Raw genomic sequence first — 18,173 nt, forward strand, 5'->3', positions numbered from 1 at the left:
CGGTTAATATACAGATCCTTACTCTAGTACTAAAAAACCCAATGCAGTTTATCAGCATTTTATATGGTAGTCTAGCATTAAGAAAACCAGAAGTTAAAACAAAAAAGATAATTTAATGATGAAAAAGAGAAATAATATATTTTTCTATTCCCTACAGAAGGACTTTTTTCTGGAAGAGTTACATAGATCCACAGATCATGTGGGAGACTCTTTAAACGACAAGAAGGTAGACATTGTTAAAAGGAAGCGATAAGGTTTAAAGCACTCCCGAGCATTAGTGCAGTAAAACCAAAACTGAAAATTTAAACTGAATTGAAAAGACAGTGTGTATAAGAAGACAGACATTCCACATGAGCCTGATTCAGTGGTGAATCAAGGAAGGTTTCCATTTCGTGATGGGGCGTTCAGGAGGTGCAAAAGGTCCAGGCAGGGTGGCAATGCTGGACCTCTTTATTGGAATAGATATAATATATCTAATTTTTCTCAATAAACTCAACAAAACATAAAAAAGAAACAATTATTTTTTTTATTTTTTTGAAGGTTCTCATTTAAACAACTACAATTTTAGATACAGGCAAAAAAAAGTTTTTAAAAAATTACACACGAAACAAATATATTTTAAAAAATCCAGAAAAATTATATTTTTACCAGTGTAAGGCTGTGGTGTAGGGGTAAAGCATGTGACCCATGTTCAGAGACTTTGGTCCTCAACATGACTGTCACAGGTTACCAGTCGGGTGACCTTTGCCACCTGTCTTATGGGCCTTTCAGACAGGCTGCGACGACCGCACTGCTGCGCTGTGAAACCCATTCTTTTCAATTGCTTGCGCCGCGCCAGGGCGGTTTATCGCTGCGGCGAGCAAAGCGCAAGCACAGCGCAGCGCAGCGCTTCGCGAGCTCGCGCGCAGGCCAGGTCAAAGTTGAACTATGTTGAACTTTGACCACGGCGCGCTGTGACGAATGCACGCGTGGCCAATAGAAACCATCGGCTGGAAAGACCAGGAAGCAAAATGGAGGAAAAGCTTATACTGTGTGTGTCTGAATTCCCCGAACTATATGACACAAGTTTGCAATTTATTTCACAAGCGGGAACTCCCCAAGCTGCTCTCTGGACCTGAGTGTTTCGTGCACCCACAGCCTCTTCTTTCTTGCTGCTCTTTTTCTTCGAACTAGCAGGGCTAGTGCTAGCGCTTGCTTCTTAGCACGGGTCAGATACATATTTGCTGCTGACCAAAAGCTGGAACAACAAACAAATGACTAGACCCGGCAACCCAGCCGGCGCAGCGCAGCGCAAATTGCTTCCTATCTGAAAGGCCCATTACACCTTACTCTCATGTCCTGCCTACTTTTAGACAAAACACAAAAATAAAGGCCACTAGAGCCCAAAAATAATATTCGAAAAAAATTTAATCAGCCATCACTTTTAATAAAGCATAAAAGGGACTTTTTTTTCTGGGCAGAAAAAATGTCTCACAGATAGATCCAAAGCTATTAAACTATTTCTTTGGTCTGTGACTCCTTCAAGTTACTATCATCTGCCATGGTTGAAAACAGCTAATTCTTTACAAACCTTAAAGCAACAGTGTGTAATTTTCAGCGACATCTAGCGGTCAGACTGCAGACTGCAGCAACATGAATATCTCCCCCCCACCGCTTCTCCCCCCCCAACAGTACGGCGAGCGTTACGGGACAAAATGTCTTCCACGACGTCCGCATCACCTACCTTCTCAAGTGATGAGGTTTGTTTACATAGATAATTTTACAGATAGTATTTATTAGTCTGTGTAGGGTATAGATTTCAGTACCGTCTCAGTTCATCTCTCTCAACTTGCCGTAGTTACGTTTGAGCGTAATGGGCGATATCGCAATCGCTAGTTTGTTGGCTCTGCGCTGCCGTAGCGCAAAGATGTCTGCCTCCATGGCTGCGAGACCCGCTCCTATTTAATTATAAATAACGAATTCTAAGGCAACGCAAATATTAAGGTTAAAAGGCTGAGCTCGTAGATGATGATAAATAACATAGTTATGTATAATATATTACATTTCTGACTGTATATCCCTGTAATTATTACACACTGTAGCTTTAAATCTAAACCTATATATGTTTTGTTAATTCATATTTACTTTAAAGGCAGTAGGACACTTTTGGTGGAGCAAGCTATAAGTTGTTACAATGCATTTAAGGACATAAAAGAAGGGGGGGGGGGGGGGCTGCAGAGGAGATAAGACTCTACAGCTTGTGGGAAGCCGGCCCCTCTTGGCCCCCCAGTAGATCCGCCCCTGTCCTGATGGCATTATCGCATGTTGTGGGAATGCTCGACTTCCCTGGTAAAGATGGGTGTAGCTAAATAAAGGATAGCTAGATAGCTCGCTAGCTAGCTAGATAGCTCGCTAGATAGATAGATAGATAGATAGATAGATAGATAGATAGATAGATAGATAGATAGATAGATAGATAGATAGATAGATAGATAGATCTAAAAAAAACACACTAATTCAGTTTTACAGGAAGTTAAATAACATCACGGAGGATCAATAAAGAGGATATTGTTAAACTTTTTAAACTCTGCTGAGGTCCCCGATGTTTGAAGGATTTGTTTTTTTTTTATTTTTAACAATAATTGTTTCTATACTAAATAACATATCAAGAGAATTTTGTTTTGTTTGTTATTAATATAAACACTAAGTAAGCAAACTGATTATATATTAACCTGTATTTGATTAATAAGCTTTAATTCTTCCCACTCATTCAAATACAGTGTGTACATAATAGTACTGCAGTTGCTATAATAGTACTTTCTAGTTTTGTTTGAGAAATTATTTCAATTAATTTTCTGATCTTAACATCTTTGAAATAAACATCCCTAAACCTCAATCTGAAATGTCTGACTTGCAGTTGTAGTTTGGCTGGGCCCATGACTTTGACCTGGATGACTGAGAACCTTCATCAGCATCAATCTTTACACTAATATATTCTGTCATGAATTGTGGACATTAAGATCTAAAGAGAAGCCCCATTTCCTGGTGAGACCCTGTAATTCAGTGAAAGGTTGGAGTCAGAGTAAAAATAATATGCAGGCCCAGGAGAAGGAGGGGGTCACTCCAGTGAGTGGATTCACACTCTTTAACTACAAATTAAACAAACAGAAAGAAAATACAGAAAAGATAACCACTTTTTAGCGTTTTAACCGTATTAAATCCGATGTTTTTCTAGATTACCCAGTGTTATTAGTTTCGGCATTTAATGTGTTTCCATTTTGTATCACTATAAATTTACCACTATTAATTCTCGTATGATGTAATTATTATTATCTGGTATTTAACTTATCACACTGACACATAATTAAGCTGGAATCTTTAACAGCACAGTTTCCACTTCTACAGTTGACCGCAGGGGGGTGCTTAAGGATAATAACAAAATAAATATAGAAGATGATTTGGTTTATGACTGCTGCTAAAACCACCAAGTTAAATTACAATTCTGCATAAAATCATCTCATGCAGAATTGTGCAAAATCCCATGTTATATAATAAAAAAACATCTAGATCAAGAAAATGGATAACCTTTTTTGACCAATGACATGTCCCACATGTGTACTAAACCAACAAGTTTAATAAGTTATTTTCATTTAACCTCAACTTTGTGTAATTTGACATTTAAGGAGTTTATTTGTGTAGAGAAAATAAGACTAAAATACATAAGTTGTAAGTAAGTTCCCTATTTCCTGTTTTTTAAGATGATTTTCACAGTTAGTATAATTATTTAATTACATTTAATCATTTAACTTTATATTTGCATATCTTAAAAATGAGAAACATTAGCCATGACCAATTCATTATTTTTCCCTTGATAATGCAGACATTTTAAACATTAAAAGCCAAGTTTCTCAACAGTATTTACTGCTTTTCACACATATTTAGAACCTAAAAGGAATCTGTACACTTGGAGCACCATTCACTAAGATTTAGTTTCATCATGTTTCCCCTGCCCCTATTTTAAATTTAAAAACCAAAAACCTTAATCAAATAAGAGTAGCACTACTTCACCTTTTCTTGTACTCAAGTAAAAATAAAAACTTGTAATCCAAGAAATTACTCAAATACGAGTAGAGGGGCATTTGTTAAAATGGCTGCTCGGGCACTGGGTGATAGTTGCGTGTTTCATTAGTCTGTTCATTTTTTTAATCATTATTTTAAAGGATGGTTGAAAAACAATGTCTATGTCAAATTTTTGTATTTTATTATTGCTTTTGTCAGATTCAAATAACTTCTATCACCACTGTGGTTGTTTTCACCAAACAATGGGTACCAACCATTTTGTCTTCCACTCAGAATCTACCATTTACTCAAGTTTCAGTAGAAAAATTAGACTATAGTTAAGCTGCTATAGGCTTAAGCTGCTGGAGGACATGGGGACTTTTGTCATTTTGGTTCAGTTTTTACTGTGACTAACTGTATGTGCTCTTCTTCATCCCTTTAGGCATGACAGTTGGCACAGAGCTCAGCTGCTTAAGGAATTATTTTACCGTTGGCTTTCCTAACGTAAAAAGTATTTACAGATCAGGGTCTGTTTCACGAAGCAGGTTTACTGAAATCTCTAAATTTTCTAAACCTGAAATACTGTATGGGAAACTGAGTTTTCCTTTTCACAAAGAGAGTTTACTAAACCTTTGTTTCAGTCACCATAGTAACATTCTCCCCAGAACTAACCTGGTTGGGAGCAGGTTTTGTTCATTAAACTCGGACTCCGCTCTCCTTAGAGCCGATTAAATTGTTTTATATCTTGATTTAGTCAGGTTTTTGTCGTAGTTTTGTGCAAAAAAAGAAATCTTTCAGTAGGCATATTAGGTTTTAAAAACAAAAATTGCATGTCCATTTGACGAGGATCTTATCAAAGAATGATCGGCATTTTTTCCACAGAGAATTAAATATTTCTAGGTAGAGGAGACTACAACTCAGTTGACAGGATGTGAGGTGTATTTGTTTTTGGTTAGTTCACTATGAGCATAATTCAGAGTGCTTTTAATAAATGTAAAAACGGCCTGCCATAACCCACTTCATATAAACCTATGCATTAAAAGGAGCAGTAATCTTCTTCACCTTCTTCCTCTCCAGTTGCAGCACAGTTTATCTGTCTTTTAAACACATTCTCCATTTTTTTTATTCCTTCATCAAAACCTCTAGTTAGAGTGGGATGAAATGGGCACTTCCTGTTGGCTGTTGTCAGGGTGACTCGTTTATTCGGGGCTCCACTGATAATGGCTTTTCATACTTCTCACGCATGTGTTCACTTAGAATTGATTGAACTAATTCATAGCAGCTGTTGTGAAACCGAAAATTCAGAGTTCCCAACCTCAGCCTAGATCATTTTAGGGTTGCAGATTTGAATCAGTCTGTTAAACCTCCTTTTTGAAATGGACCCCAGTGCTTCTGTTTACTTGAATGCCCAGTTGGCCTCAGCAGGTCGCTCATACCAAGCCAGGTTCTGCTGAAGATTTTTGTTAAAAGAAAGCTTTTCCTTTCCACTGACACAGCATGCTTGCTTGGTGTTAGGGATTGCTGTAGAGTCAACCTCAAAATGCAAGCAAAAGTCTGTTTTTTTTTACACATTCTTATTTAGGAGGAACTCAACTTTGAGCCAAACTGATTGTATGATCAGATTGAATAGTCTCTAAAGAGCTTTGAAATAGTGGATGTCCCTGGATAAATTAACTGAACTTAATAGATGGGGAGAGTAGCAATGACTTACAAAAACGTTAGTCAAGTCAAAGTAAACAGTTGTCGTAAAATTATTTCCAAAAGTTCTTTTTTTATATATAATGCATACCAATTAACAAAATGTAAACAAATACATAATGAACAGAAAACTGAGTTTAAATACCAATATTTTATTTGCAAAAGGATACCAGTTAGTACATTGAATGAAGCACTGAAACAAGCCACTGTAACATTGCAAATAACACTAAAAACAACAGTGTAAATTTGAAAGAGGGAAAGAAAAGTCATTTGATCAGGAAGGGATACATATGAAAGAAGAGGAAGGGAGTGTATTTACACCATGATAAAGTGTCCTGTATTTCTACAAAACAAAGTGTGAAAGGAGGCCTCCTCATTTAAGACATTTAAAAAAATGCATTACAAAAATCTGCTAAAGAACATGCCTTTTTTTCTTTTTTTATCAAAAGACGAGTATCTAAAAAAAAAAGGCACCACTGATGGTGATGAATCACACCATCCATCTTTGATGGTGGCAGTCGCTTCATTCAGGACAAACATTGTTTTCTGCTAAATATGTTAAGAGATGTAAAAAGCTGGAACGAGACAACATCATTAGTGAGTGAAGTTTAACACGATTGACCAGAGAGACGGCAATTATTTTTCTTTGCTTTTTTTTTTTGGTACAAAATGGTGGTCAAAGGGATGCATCCCTGCTTATGCTATAATTAGCTGTTGTGCTGGCATAACAGCGCTCCCTGCAGGAGAAAGGTGGAGTTTACAGCACCAGATTGTGATGGCTTGTCTTCAGCATTGAGTGGCTGACAAAAAAATGCTTTTTTTTCTTTTCTTCTAAAAGCTCATCAAGCAGGCGGGCGGAGCATCATGTACTTCTTCAATAAAAGAGGCAATTTCTGTTAAAGATAACTTTAGCAACTCTTGAATCCAAATGCATAGTTTTTAATGCCACAGCTGCAGCATTTTATCACTACTGATAATCGTTGGTTGAGAATTTTGAGAGGCTGGCCTGTAAAAATCTGTTTTCTTAGTGAATTAGTTGCTCCCTGCTTTGTGCTTCAGTCATTTGATTCAGAGACTTCTCAGGCTTGATTCCATTCTAAGAAAAAAACTCCCTTCACCACATTTAGTTGGATACATTATAAGAAGAACGACAGAAGTAGAAATATGGAGATCTTAAAAAATTTGCACACAGAAGCATGAAAAAAACAAAGAATCCTACACAGGTACCTTTAATATAAATTAATAAGCTTTATAAAAATTTCAAACCCAAACATGAAATTTTAGGCGATAATTTTTCCATCACCCTCCCCTGATCCCTGATCTATGCCGAGCCATGCAAAAAGAGGAGAAATCCCACTACTGTTTAGCGCCATAATGAAGATGAATTATTCCTAAGGTTTAAAATGTGTCATGCATAAACTCCATGTGTGCTCGCTTTTTCACAAAGAAAAAAAAAAAAAATATTACATTTAATTTATTGGTCAAAACAACACTTTGGCTTTGAGGCTTTTTTCCCCACCGGCTGTGGTGCACAGAAAAAGGATTCACGCTGCTTGAAACTTTTCCACAATCTGTCACATAACCACAAAATTGGAATCTTGTGCTTTTTACCAATAAAGTTGGACAGCAGATTTGTAAAGTGGAATAAGGTAGATAGTTTTCAACTTTTTAACAATTTAGATTCTAAAGAGAAATTTGTGCCTGTGTTTTCAGCACCATTTTACCCTGATGCCACAAAATAAAAGCCAGAGTAACCAATTCTCTCCGGCAGTAGCTGTAATGCTAAACTAAAGCTTAGCTGTTTTAATGTAATCTCAATATTAATGTAGCTCCTCTATGAATGCCCTCGGAGCAATAAAACTGCACGTCCCTCTAAATCCAAAACCCGCCACGAAACACTGTGATGGCAGAATTATGCTGTGGTGAAGCTTTGCTTCAAGCATGTCAGAGCTGGTGGGAAGGTGGATGTTGTTGAGACTGGGCAATAAGAGAAGGAATCATGTTAGAGATTGTAAAAGATTTCAGACAGAGCAGTGGTTCACCTTCCGAAGTATTTAAAGCATTTTGATGAATGAGCCAGTGACTGACATTCACAGATGCCATCTCCAAAGTTTTTACTGTAGGTTCTTGCACTAAGGGGATTAAAAAAGTGAGAGAAAAAAATGAATTGTGATTAATATGTTTGCCTGGCACCTTTATTGTTCACATCAGATCAAAAAGCAGATGTGAGAAACTGGTCTAAAGGGAATCAATCAACTAGGAAAGGTTAAAATAAAACTGGATTCTGGGCCCATTAGATTCGGCTTTGGTTGTTTTTTATGTACCATAAGGTCCTTCAATAAAACAGCTCAACATAAAAAGTTTCATACAAGTCAACATCATGCACTGCATCTTGTGGAAAACATAGAGGGTAGGAACAGCTTATAGCCTACTGTTTATGTGAGGAGTCAAAGTAGATGAAACACCAACATCAGGAGGAGTGGGATCCGCTGCCTTCACTTCTTTTTTTTCTCTCTATTCAGCTTGAATGTTGATCATTTTTATTACATAATATAAGGCCGGAAATTATACATTTCTTTTAACTTTCAATCATTTAAAAGCAGCAGCTGCATCTCAACTACCATCACAATCACTGTTTGATTTTTCTTCAACTTTGACCCTGTGACCCTGTTAAATGTTGAGCGAAGGTTAGACATCGTAAGATGATGGAAGCACAGCAAACGGACACTGAGCAGAGAGGTTATGGTGGATGGATGGCTGTACACAGTATTTACAGCAGGTTTGAAAAGGCCCTAATCCGGCCAAACAGACCCTCCTCCGACATGGAACCATGAACATTCACACCTTCAACTATTGGACGGAAAGACTGTCACAAAAATGTAAAGTGGATCAAAATGTTGAGTATTTCCCATTTGCTGTTTGGACATCTAAGTTGAAATGAAAAGTACCCCCCTTAGAGACGTGGAAAACTCTGCATTCAGAACAGCAAACAAGTGGATTTATGGTGTCTGAACTGAGCTGATTAGACTGAATTTGACAACAGCTTGTTATTCTTAAGCAGCAAATGGTGTCAAAGGCCCTAAAAAAATAAAGAGAGACAGAGTGGTTCTCCTCGACAGGTGGCACTGTGAGCAAAGGATGAAAGCAGCAGATGTATAAAACTTCTGTGTTTCAGGCCAACCAGAAAGGCTGGCTGCAGGAAGAAAGTCTACATCGACTCGCCGAGGGAGTCCTCATCTTCCAGAGATAAGGGCAGGTAGAGGTCCTGGAAACAGAGAGCATCAGGGTTATAAATGAGCATCAGGATCATCAGTTGGAATTACATTGAAAAATACCCAAAGTTCACTGTTAGAAATTGGATTTTAGGTTGAATGAGCAACACAAGTTGGTGAAAGGGAAGGAAAAGGAGAAATGCGGCATTTCTAATGAATAAAAATGTGACATGCTTGCTTTGTATTCCTGCCCCCATATTTCTTTTGGAATCTTTCAGCTTTGAACTTATTCACACTGGCCGAAAAACCAGTTTAAACCTGCAAACAATCTGCTTTTAGTGGCAGTGGGAACTGCTCACCGACTCCCGTCTACCCGGGTCAAACGACCTGATGCGGCATGCGGTGGGAACATCAGAGCCGGGTTGACCAGCTAAATTGACAGATAATAGAGCCAAACAATAAAGAACAATGACTATACCCTGTCTTCCTTCCATGTTGCTCTCCATTGTTTACTTTCCTGATTTCTGTCACACTGGCGACATCAGCAGAGGCCATGCAAATTCCCACATAGGGGTTAGACCAGATTTTTTTGCCAATGGGAAGGGAGCCAAATATCAATTGTTAGTGGCTGGACCCATGTTTGAAAAATATACTTTAATCCGATATTCAGTGAGAAAGAGGCTATATCGTGTTAAACTTCACTCACTTTTTTTTTTTTTTGCTTTGCTTTTTTCCCACTAAAAGCTTAATCAAACCACCTAGAACTTCTTTGAAGATCAATCTTATTGCCAGAGACCCATCTAAATGTAGGTCTGGATTTTGACGACCAGGGGTGGGTAAGGGGTGGCCATAGTACTCTTGGTAAATTATTAGCCACCCCTGTAGCCACACAGGTTGTTCTATTTCAGGCATCCCCAAACTCGGTCCTCGAGGGCCGCTGTCCTGCAGGTTTTAGAGGTTTAGCACAGCTGATTATCATGATTGCAGTTGAGCTGAAGCCTGTTAATCAGCTTTCAATTAAAATCAGCTGTGCTGGAACAAGGAAACCTCTAAAACCTGCAGGACAGCGGCACTCAAGGGCCGAGTTTGGGGATGCCTGTTGTATTTGGACACAATTCACAAGCAATTCCCCTCTAATCCACAGGGTGGCAGCAGTGATACTCTCATAGGGAATGTTCTAATACATTTGAATTGTTCATATATTTACAAAAACTCAGGAAAAATACAGTAGTTAATTACTTGTATCACTTACATTAGAGATTATAATAACCAAAATTCCTGTTCTTTTCATAAAAACTCTTTTTTTAGGCGTTAGAAGAGAAAGTTATGCATCTGCAGACATCTAGGATTCCTCTATGTAATTAGAGATAAATAACTAAAACATTTGAATGTATACATTAACATAATTATACAAAACAATCATTAATAAAAGTATAGTGAAGCATTTTTCCAGAAATGTAGGTAATAAAAATCGACCCAGTTGTTTTTTGAACAATTGCGTATGCGTAAGACGCTCCTTCTGCTCCTCCACCATCGTTTGAAAGAATCTTCAAAATACAATCTGGGTCATATTTTTTTTTTGAAAGGTCTTTCTTTTCTTCTCCTAAACTTTTAAGACGGATTCTTGTGGCTTTCTGCCATTTTAAAGCATATAATGAGAGCTGGACTGGATACAATAACACTCAAAGCTGAAATAGGATTGTGCGCTATACTTTTAATTTAGAGAGCATGGATGTGTAAATATGTGCTTTTTTATTAGCCTTAGTTTGTTTTTATTTGGAAAACACAGATATTGTGCTCATTTATGTTGAAGAATCATTTGCCATGTCCTCAACATGATTTTTTTCAATTATAGCTTTCTTCTTCCCACTCTTTCATACTGTAAAGACATTGGGTGCTTAACTAATAGTTCTCCTGACTCATTGGATCTCTGCTGCTCCTCCATAGTCAGTGCAGGCCCCTTAAGTGCTTCTAATTAATGTCTTTGTTGAGCAGTCAGCTAGATTAAGAGGTCTGTAATACGCCTTCCATTTACAGTGGACGCACTGAGCAGATCAGAGAAAAATGCATCTATCAAGTTCAAGATGCACCCCTACTGCTCTAAATACATAAGAGACCTCCAGAGGTTTTTTAAGTGGATATAAGTCGCCACTAGAAGATGGAATAAGGCGAGAGAGGACGTCAAAGGACGTTCCAGGAGTTGAATTGATTTTGACCTTGACAACACAGCTGATTAAACCGTATTGTTAGGAGAAAGGGGGTATAATTTGTGTTACGGACTTAAGGGACGCAATCTCACCAGTAACCACATGTAGCAGAGCTTCACGCTGGAATTAAAAGCCATTATAATGCTTTAACAGGAAACGAAACATGAACTTCAAGTACCACTTAAACACAGCCTACAAGATTATCTTGATTGATCATGGGCATGAGATAAAGATGTGGCGGTGGCGTTACAAATGCATGGAAGACATACATAAATCGATGCCAGTCAGTACTAATGCATGAACTTATAATTTTCATGTTGTTGTAAAAACTCCTCTAAGCCCATTTTGGGATTTTTATCTCATAATTAGAAACAATATACATATACATTTCTACCACTGTATAAATACTAAATAATTGTTTCAGCTCCCTTTTGGCGATTTACATTAGTAAACAGGTCATAAGAGAATAAAAGCCTTTTAGCAATATAGTGAGATTATTTTAAATGTTTACCAGATTATGCTATATTTAGGTTGTGAAATTCTTTAGATAATACAGGGCCATCAACAATCATTCAGCACTTAGTCAAGACAATGCACCTAGAAGTGACATCATCTAGACCTCCATTTACGGCAGCATGGACTGTCGTAACCCACTCTGAGTCACATTTAAGACTTCGTGCTACACTTTGCTAAAAGTTTGAGTTAGACACTGAAAAAATAACTTTTAAATAAAGCTTTTAACTTGCATTTTTCGTTCATTAGTCCACTCCTGAGTGGTTCGACTTATTCTAAGAAGTTTGATAAATACGGTCCCCAATATTTTTTCTGTAATCTAATGTAATTTAATCATCTCGATAACTTCGTGATCAATTTGTAATGTTCATTTGTTCTTCAGTAAATCTCCAAAGCCTTAAACAAAAAACACTTAGGTTTAAATTGTACAAAGACAGACTACTTACTGATAAGGACAGTTTTTGAAGCCTTTTAAGGGCATCAGGATAAAGCTACCTTTTTCTTCCACCTCAATCATGTTCACTACTTTGCATTGGTCTGTTTCTTTAAATCCAGATAAAAGTCTAAGGAAATGTGTAGTTTCGAAGTGAAATGATGTGGAAACATTCAGAAATGGTGTGAATATTAAAGAAGCTTTTGGATGAACAAAAGTTTAGGTACCTTCTGCTTGTTCAAGCCTGGACTGGTGGGGGTGGAGGTGGGGGAATGCTTGGATATCGGGGTGGAGATTTGGCTGCTGGAGCCGGTCCCGTTGGCTGAGAGACCCGACAGGGCAGAGAAAGAAAAGAAGTAAAAGGAGATGAAGGGGAAAAAAAAAGTTAGAGTAGCTTGGATTAGATAGCGTGCTACAGCAATGCTCTGCCCCTTTCTATAAAAGTCAGTCCTGAACGATGGCCTTACTTGGCTCTCATCTAGATGCACACCAAGAGGCCGGTGAGTCGGTTTGGCTTCATATTATTCTCAGTCTGCGTCCTGAATTGTTGCTAGGAAGCTCTGTTTATACCACAGAGCAGTGAGAGGTGATGTAGCTGTGGGTTGTAAGAGCCTTAAAAGAGTTTTGTCTACAAGAGATGAAAAGGCTGAACCAGATGGCCAACTTGAGTCTGAGCCATCCACTGTCAAATACAAACAGTGGATAAAGCTCCTCTTCTCCCCCCCGGTTGGCTTCACTTTAACACTCTGAGAGTTAGAGAGTAAAATAGGCTGTTTCAGCTTGTTAAAAAGTAAAACTCACTCCAAAAAAAAAAAGAAAAAAAGCCCAACAGATCAGAATACATACTACCTTAAGAACCAGTTTGCACACACAAGTAGCTCTTCCAAATGAATGAGATAAAAAGCCGAGAGAACAAACATCCAGGTGGAGAGAAACGTCAAAGAAATGTTCAACAGTGGAAGAAACGCAGACTTTTCATGCCGTCTTTCATATTGTTATATGAAATTTTTTTATTGCCAAAAAAGTTTTTGAATGTAGACCAAAAAGCTTTGTAAATGTTCTTTTCTAACTCTATATTTCTATGTCAGACATTTTAACATGGCTGTCTAAGGCTCTATTATATCAAACTATCATCTTCCAAGAATCAGAAGTTAGTTGGAGCAAAAGGTGGAAAACCAGACATCAGTGTCTCTACAGTAGTCCCTACAGTCTGCAGTAGTCCTTACAGTTGGTTTATTGGTTGATTGATTGGCTTTATGATCTCACAGTTTAGAAATCTACTTTTTACATCAGCTCAAATAGTCAAAGGAGAAGAATGGGCCAAAGGAAGAAAACAATGCATGGGATATGTACACTGTATACAGTGCATACACATATGACAGCTTTTTATTAAATTTTTTTTATAGTAGGATTATTGTACAGGGTAATTGCACAGGGTGTTTACATGGGTATATATATATAGATGGATATTTTTACATATATAGTTATTGCACTGGGTGTCAAATATAGAGAAACAGGTTATATAGTAATTGCACACTATACATTGCACGAGTTATTGGCGTTGTAGTGTCCATTGTAGAGTCTGGGATGAATGTAGTGCTCCTTTTTACAAACAAGGTGTAAAAGTTCTGGGTGGGCCCTAGAGATAGACGGACACATAGGCTAATAATAGCATTTGTAGATGCGTTGGCCCGATTCATTGGTGCTTTTGCAGCCATGCCTTGAGATCACATTAAGCTCATGGTTTGCTGCTCAATCCATTAGCAATTTTTTGTTAAAGTTTTGTTTGATTTGTTGATCATTTTTTTCTAAAAACTGATTTGTGTAACATTTCTTAACATTATGTCATTTTTATTGTGTAAATCGAAGAAGACAAAGCCATGACCCACATTAAATGACCTTAGTTAAGAGTCAACGCATAGTTGAAGCTTTGTTTTATGGAAAAAGTCTACGTGACAAGAAAAACTGGTACGGTCCTCTCGCTGTAAGGCAGATGGAGGAAAATTGTGAACTAGACCTTAAATACTAAAGTCTGCTACGAAGAGTTTGCAACTCAAAATAAACAACTAATATTTACAGCTATACATATACAAAATTTACACATTTTGGAGAAATGTTTTAATATAAAAAAAAAGAGACTGAGACAGCTCTATCCATCTCATTTTTGGTTAAAAAACAAACTAAATTTCCATGTTGATATCTTCAGACAGCTGCACAATACTTCTTTTATGAAATCAGTCGTTTGTCACATTAAAAGCTAATAAACAATTAATAAGGCAGCCGCTGAGGGGCCAGGGGTCGCAGGGGCTGATGGATATCATTAAATATTAACCTGTCTGGTTGTCCAACAAACAGCTCACAGCTGTTCTTGTTATCTTTGTTTACTTTTCTTGATTTATTCATGTTTTTCTTCTCTTCTTCCTAAAAATGGAGTGTCTTAAGCTGCCGGATGCAAAGTCTGATTATCATCTCTACAAAAAGACTGGATTTAAACTTCGCTTATTCCTAGAACGCATAAGGACTCTCATATTTAAGTTAAAGGGGCTGATGTCTGATCCACCCAGCTACTCTTCTTGCAGACTTCTCTTAAAGAACAACAAAGGTGTTAAAAACCAATCATCTTGGATATTTGCTCATTGGATTCAAGCCACCTTCTGCTCATACAGGTGCTGGTCATAAAATTAGAATATCATGAAAAAGTAGATTGATTTCAGTAATTCCATTTAAAAAGTGAAACTTGTATATTATATTCATACATTACATACAAACTCATATATTTCAGATGTTTATTTTGTTTAATTTTGATGATTACAAATGACAACAAATGAAAATCTCAAATTCATCATATCAGAAAATTAGAATATTACTGAAGACCAATAAAAACAAAGGATTTATAGAAATGTTGGCCAACTGAAAAGTATGAACATGAAAAGTATGAGCATGTACAGCACTCAGTATTTAGTTGGGCCTCCTTTGGCCTGTATTACTGCAGCAATGCGGCGTGGCATGGAGTCGATCAGTCTGTGGCACTGCTCAGGTGTTATGATAGCCCAGGTTGCTCTAATAGTGGCTTTTAGCTCTTCTGAATTGTTGGGTCTGGTGTATTGCATCTTCTTCTTCACAATACCCCATAGATTTTGTATGGGGTTAAGGTCAGGAGAGTTTGCTGGCCAATTAAGAACAGGGATACCATGGTCCTTCAACCAGGTACTGGTAGCTTTGGCACTGTGTGCAGGTGCCAAGTCCTGTTGGAAAATGAAATCTGCATCTCCAAAAAGTTGGTCAGCTGCAGGAAGCATGAAGTGCTCTAAAACTTCCTGGTATGTGGCTGCGTTGACCCTGGACCTCAGAAAACACAATGGACCAACACCAGCAGATGACATGGCACCCCAAACCATCACTGACTGTGGAAACTTTACACTGGACTTCAAGCAACGTGGATGAAGTGCCTCTCTTCTTTTCCTCCAGACTCTGGGACCTTGATTTCCAAAGGAAATGCAAAATTTACTTTCATCAGAGAACATGACTTTGGACCACTCACCAGCAGTCCAGTCCCGTTTCTCTTTAGCCCAGGCAAGACGCTTCTGACGCTGTCTGTGGTTCAAGAGTGGCTTGACACAAGGAATGCGACAGCAGAAACCCATGTCTTTCATACGTCTGTGTGTGGTGGTTCTTGAAGCACTCACTCCAGCTGCAGTCCACTCTTTGTGAATCTCCCCCACATTTTTGAATGGGTTTTGTTTCACAATCCTCTCCAGGGTGCGGTTATCTCTCTTGCTTGTACACTTTTTTCGACCACATCTTTTCCTTCCCTTCGCCTCTCTATTAATGTGCTTGGACACTGAGCTCTGTGAACAGCCAGCCTCTTTAGCGATGACCTTTTGTGTCTTGCCCTCCTTGTGCAAGGTGTCGATGGTCGTCTTTTGGACAACTGTCAAGTCAGCAGTCTTCCCCATGATTGTGTAGCCTATAGAACTAGACTGAAAGACCATTTAAAGGCTTTTGCAGGTGGTTTGAGTTAATTAGCTGATTAGAGTGTGGCACCAGGGGCCATCAATTTTGAACCTTTTCACAATATTCTAATTTTCTGATATGATGAATTTGAGATTTTCATTTGTTGTCATTTGTAATCATCAAAATTAAACAAAATAAACATCTGAAATATATGAGTTTGTATGTAATGTATGAATATAATATACAAGTTTCACTTTTTAAATGGAATTACTGAAATCAATCTACTTTTTCATGATATTCTAATTTTATGACCAGCACCTGTACATTATTGATCTGTTATGCTCACCATCCCCCCCAGAATCAGGTCAAAGGTCAGCTCCATCCCTCTGCTGTCACATGTTTCATTAGATCAAAACAACACAAGTGTTGTTTGTTTCTCTTTCGTCTTTGTGCTTTTAACCAGGCGTGGCCAGAGGGTGGGGATTACTCACTCGAATCAGCAGGCGACTTGCAGCGTTTGATTGGACCGGGACTCTTTACCGAACCACGCTGGGCTTTGGCTCCCTTCATCAGCCTGCATTCTGTGGGACAGATGAAAAAGAAAGGGAATCAGAACCCTTTAATCAAACTGATCACATAGCCGGATGTTATTACAGACGAACCAGAGCTTCCGACCATAATACCGCCTCTTTGATATCCAGTTACAGAAAGAATTCATTCCAGGATTTTTTAAATGTTTAATATCTGGGTCACTGTAATAATCAGAGCAGACAGCCTCCAGACGTCGCTGCTCCTCCCTGCATCTTCCATTCTGTTTATACTGTCAGTCTCTCTTTTCTCCTCCACCCCCCTTCCCTTCAACTCTTTCGTTCCTTTTGATTCTAATTATACTTCCTGTTCTCCCTCCATCCGCTGGGATCGCACCCTATCAGTCTTCACCTTCACACGCCGCTGGGTTCAGACCTAGAATGGGTGGTACCATTGTTTGCCCAGTGTGTCGCCACCCGTCTTTGACACTACTTCAGACTGGCAGCCTGTCTCGTCTGGTTAGGATTCCCAAAATAGCCAAGAGTCCCATCAGATTCCTAACCCTATGAATGCCGGAGCTGCATTAATAGAGAAATATTTACAGCTGCTTATTTTTATTAATTATTATTTGTTAAAAACTTACTCTAAAACATGCCTGCATTTTCCCTTCTAGATCTACCTATAGTTCACCAAATGTTGTCATTGCCTAACAGCCGTTCACATCCTTTGTTTAATATTTTGCCCAGACACTTTTGGCAGCCAAGTCTCAGGTTTTCTTTGGCATTTTCTACAAAATTCTTTGCAGAAAAGCAAGCTAGGTAAATACATTCTTTTAAATACGTATTTTCTCCTTGATTTGAGCAATTGAGACAATTTACAAACAGAATGAGAATATGTATGTTTAAAACAAGAAAAAATAACTCCATTATCTTATTTCAGGTACATTAAGCATCCAAGGTCACATATACTGATACCATTGGAAGGTCACTCATTTACTTAGATTAGGTTTCATTCTAAATCCTGAATCAACTACAAATAAACTGAAAGGTGCATCTTAGCTACCTGTTTTTACTTTTGCATTGGGAGTTATTCAGTGTGGGTTTTTTTTCTGTTTTGAAGAAAATATAAGAGTTGAATGGGGGTGCAAACACTTTTCAGTGGCACTTTAGTGCAGTAGGTACATTCTAATGCCAACATGGGCTCATTTGACATTCAATAAGTAATTATTAGCACATGTTTAGTCCAAACAGAAGCCCTGGAAAATAAGATATCATTCATTCCAGTTAGTCTCCAGGTTTTCCTCATACCAGAGACTGGATGAACTGAATACAGAGAATGTAAGCATCTTCATTCGTCTTTGTTTGGAGGATTTATGAAGGCTATAGACTTTAATGTCCCCACATGATGCACCGCAGACAAACCTCCCTCCTCGGCTCTTTCAAGGCAAACTCAGACTCTGATGTCGGCATGTCTGAGTCTCCCAGTCATTTTCTCTAGTGCTGGCCTGAGGTTAGAGACTATAAGAAACAATTTAGCATAGGGGTCCAAGAGGGACACAGATCATTAGTGGAATGTCTATTGGAGAGAGAA

General features: G+C 38.1%; 1 protein-coding gene across 1 annotated transcript in view; it reads right to left on the reverse strand.

Annotated features, from left to right (window-relative positions):
- Nucleotides 1–7,183: 7,183 nt before the first annotated feature.
- LOC119786036 (neuronal migration protein doublecortin-like) overlaps nucleotides 7,184–18,173 on the reverse strand; it is a 35,503-nt gene continuing 24,513 nt past the window's right edge. Inside the window, exons 5-7 of the mRNA XM_038289085.1 lie at nucleotides 16,547–16,636; nucleotides 12,329–12,423; nucleotides 7,184–9,001 (exon numbers count right to left, since the gene is read on the reverse strand). Coding sequence (XP_038145013.1) covers nucleotides 8,945–9,001; nucleotides 12,329–12,423; nucleotides 16,547–16,636 — 242 coding nt within the window. The 3' untranslated portion in view covers nucleotides 7,184–8,944. The remainder of the gene's footprint in view (nucleotides 9,002–12,328; nucleotides 12,424–16,546; nucleotides 16,637–18,173) is intronic.

Source organism: Cyprinodon tularosa, unplaced genomic scaffold (assembly GCF_016077235.1).
Source record: "Cyprinodon tularosa strain WSP-4 unplaced genomic scaffold, ASM1607723v1 ctg263, whole genome shotgun sequence".
NCBI lineage: Eukaryota > Metazoa > Chordata > Actinopteri > Cyprinodontiformes > Cyprinodontidae > Cyprinodon > Cyprinodon tularosa.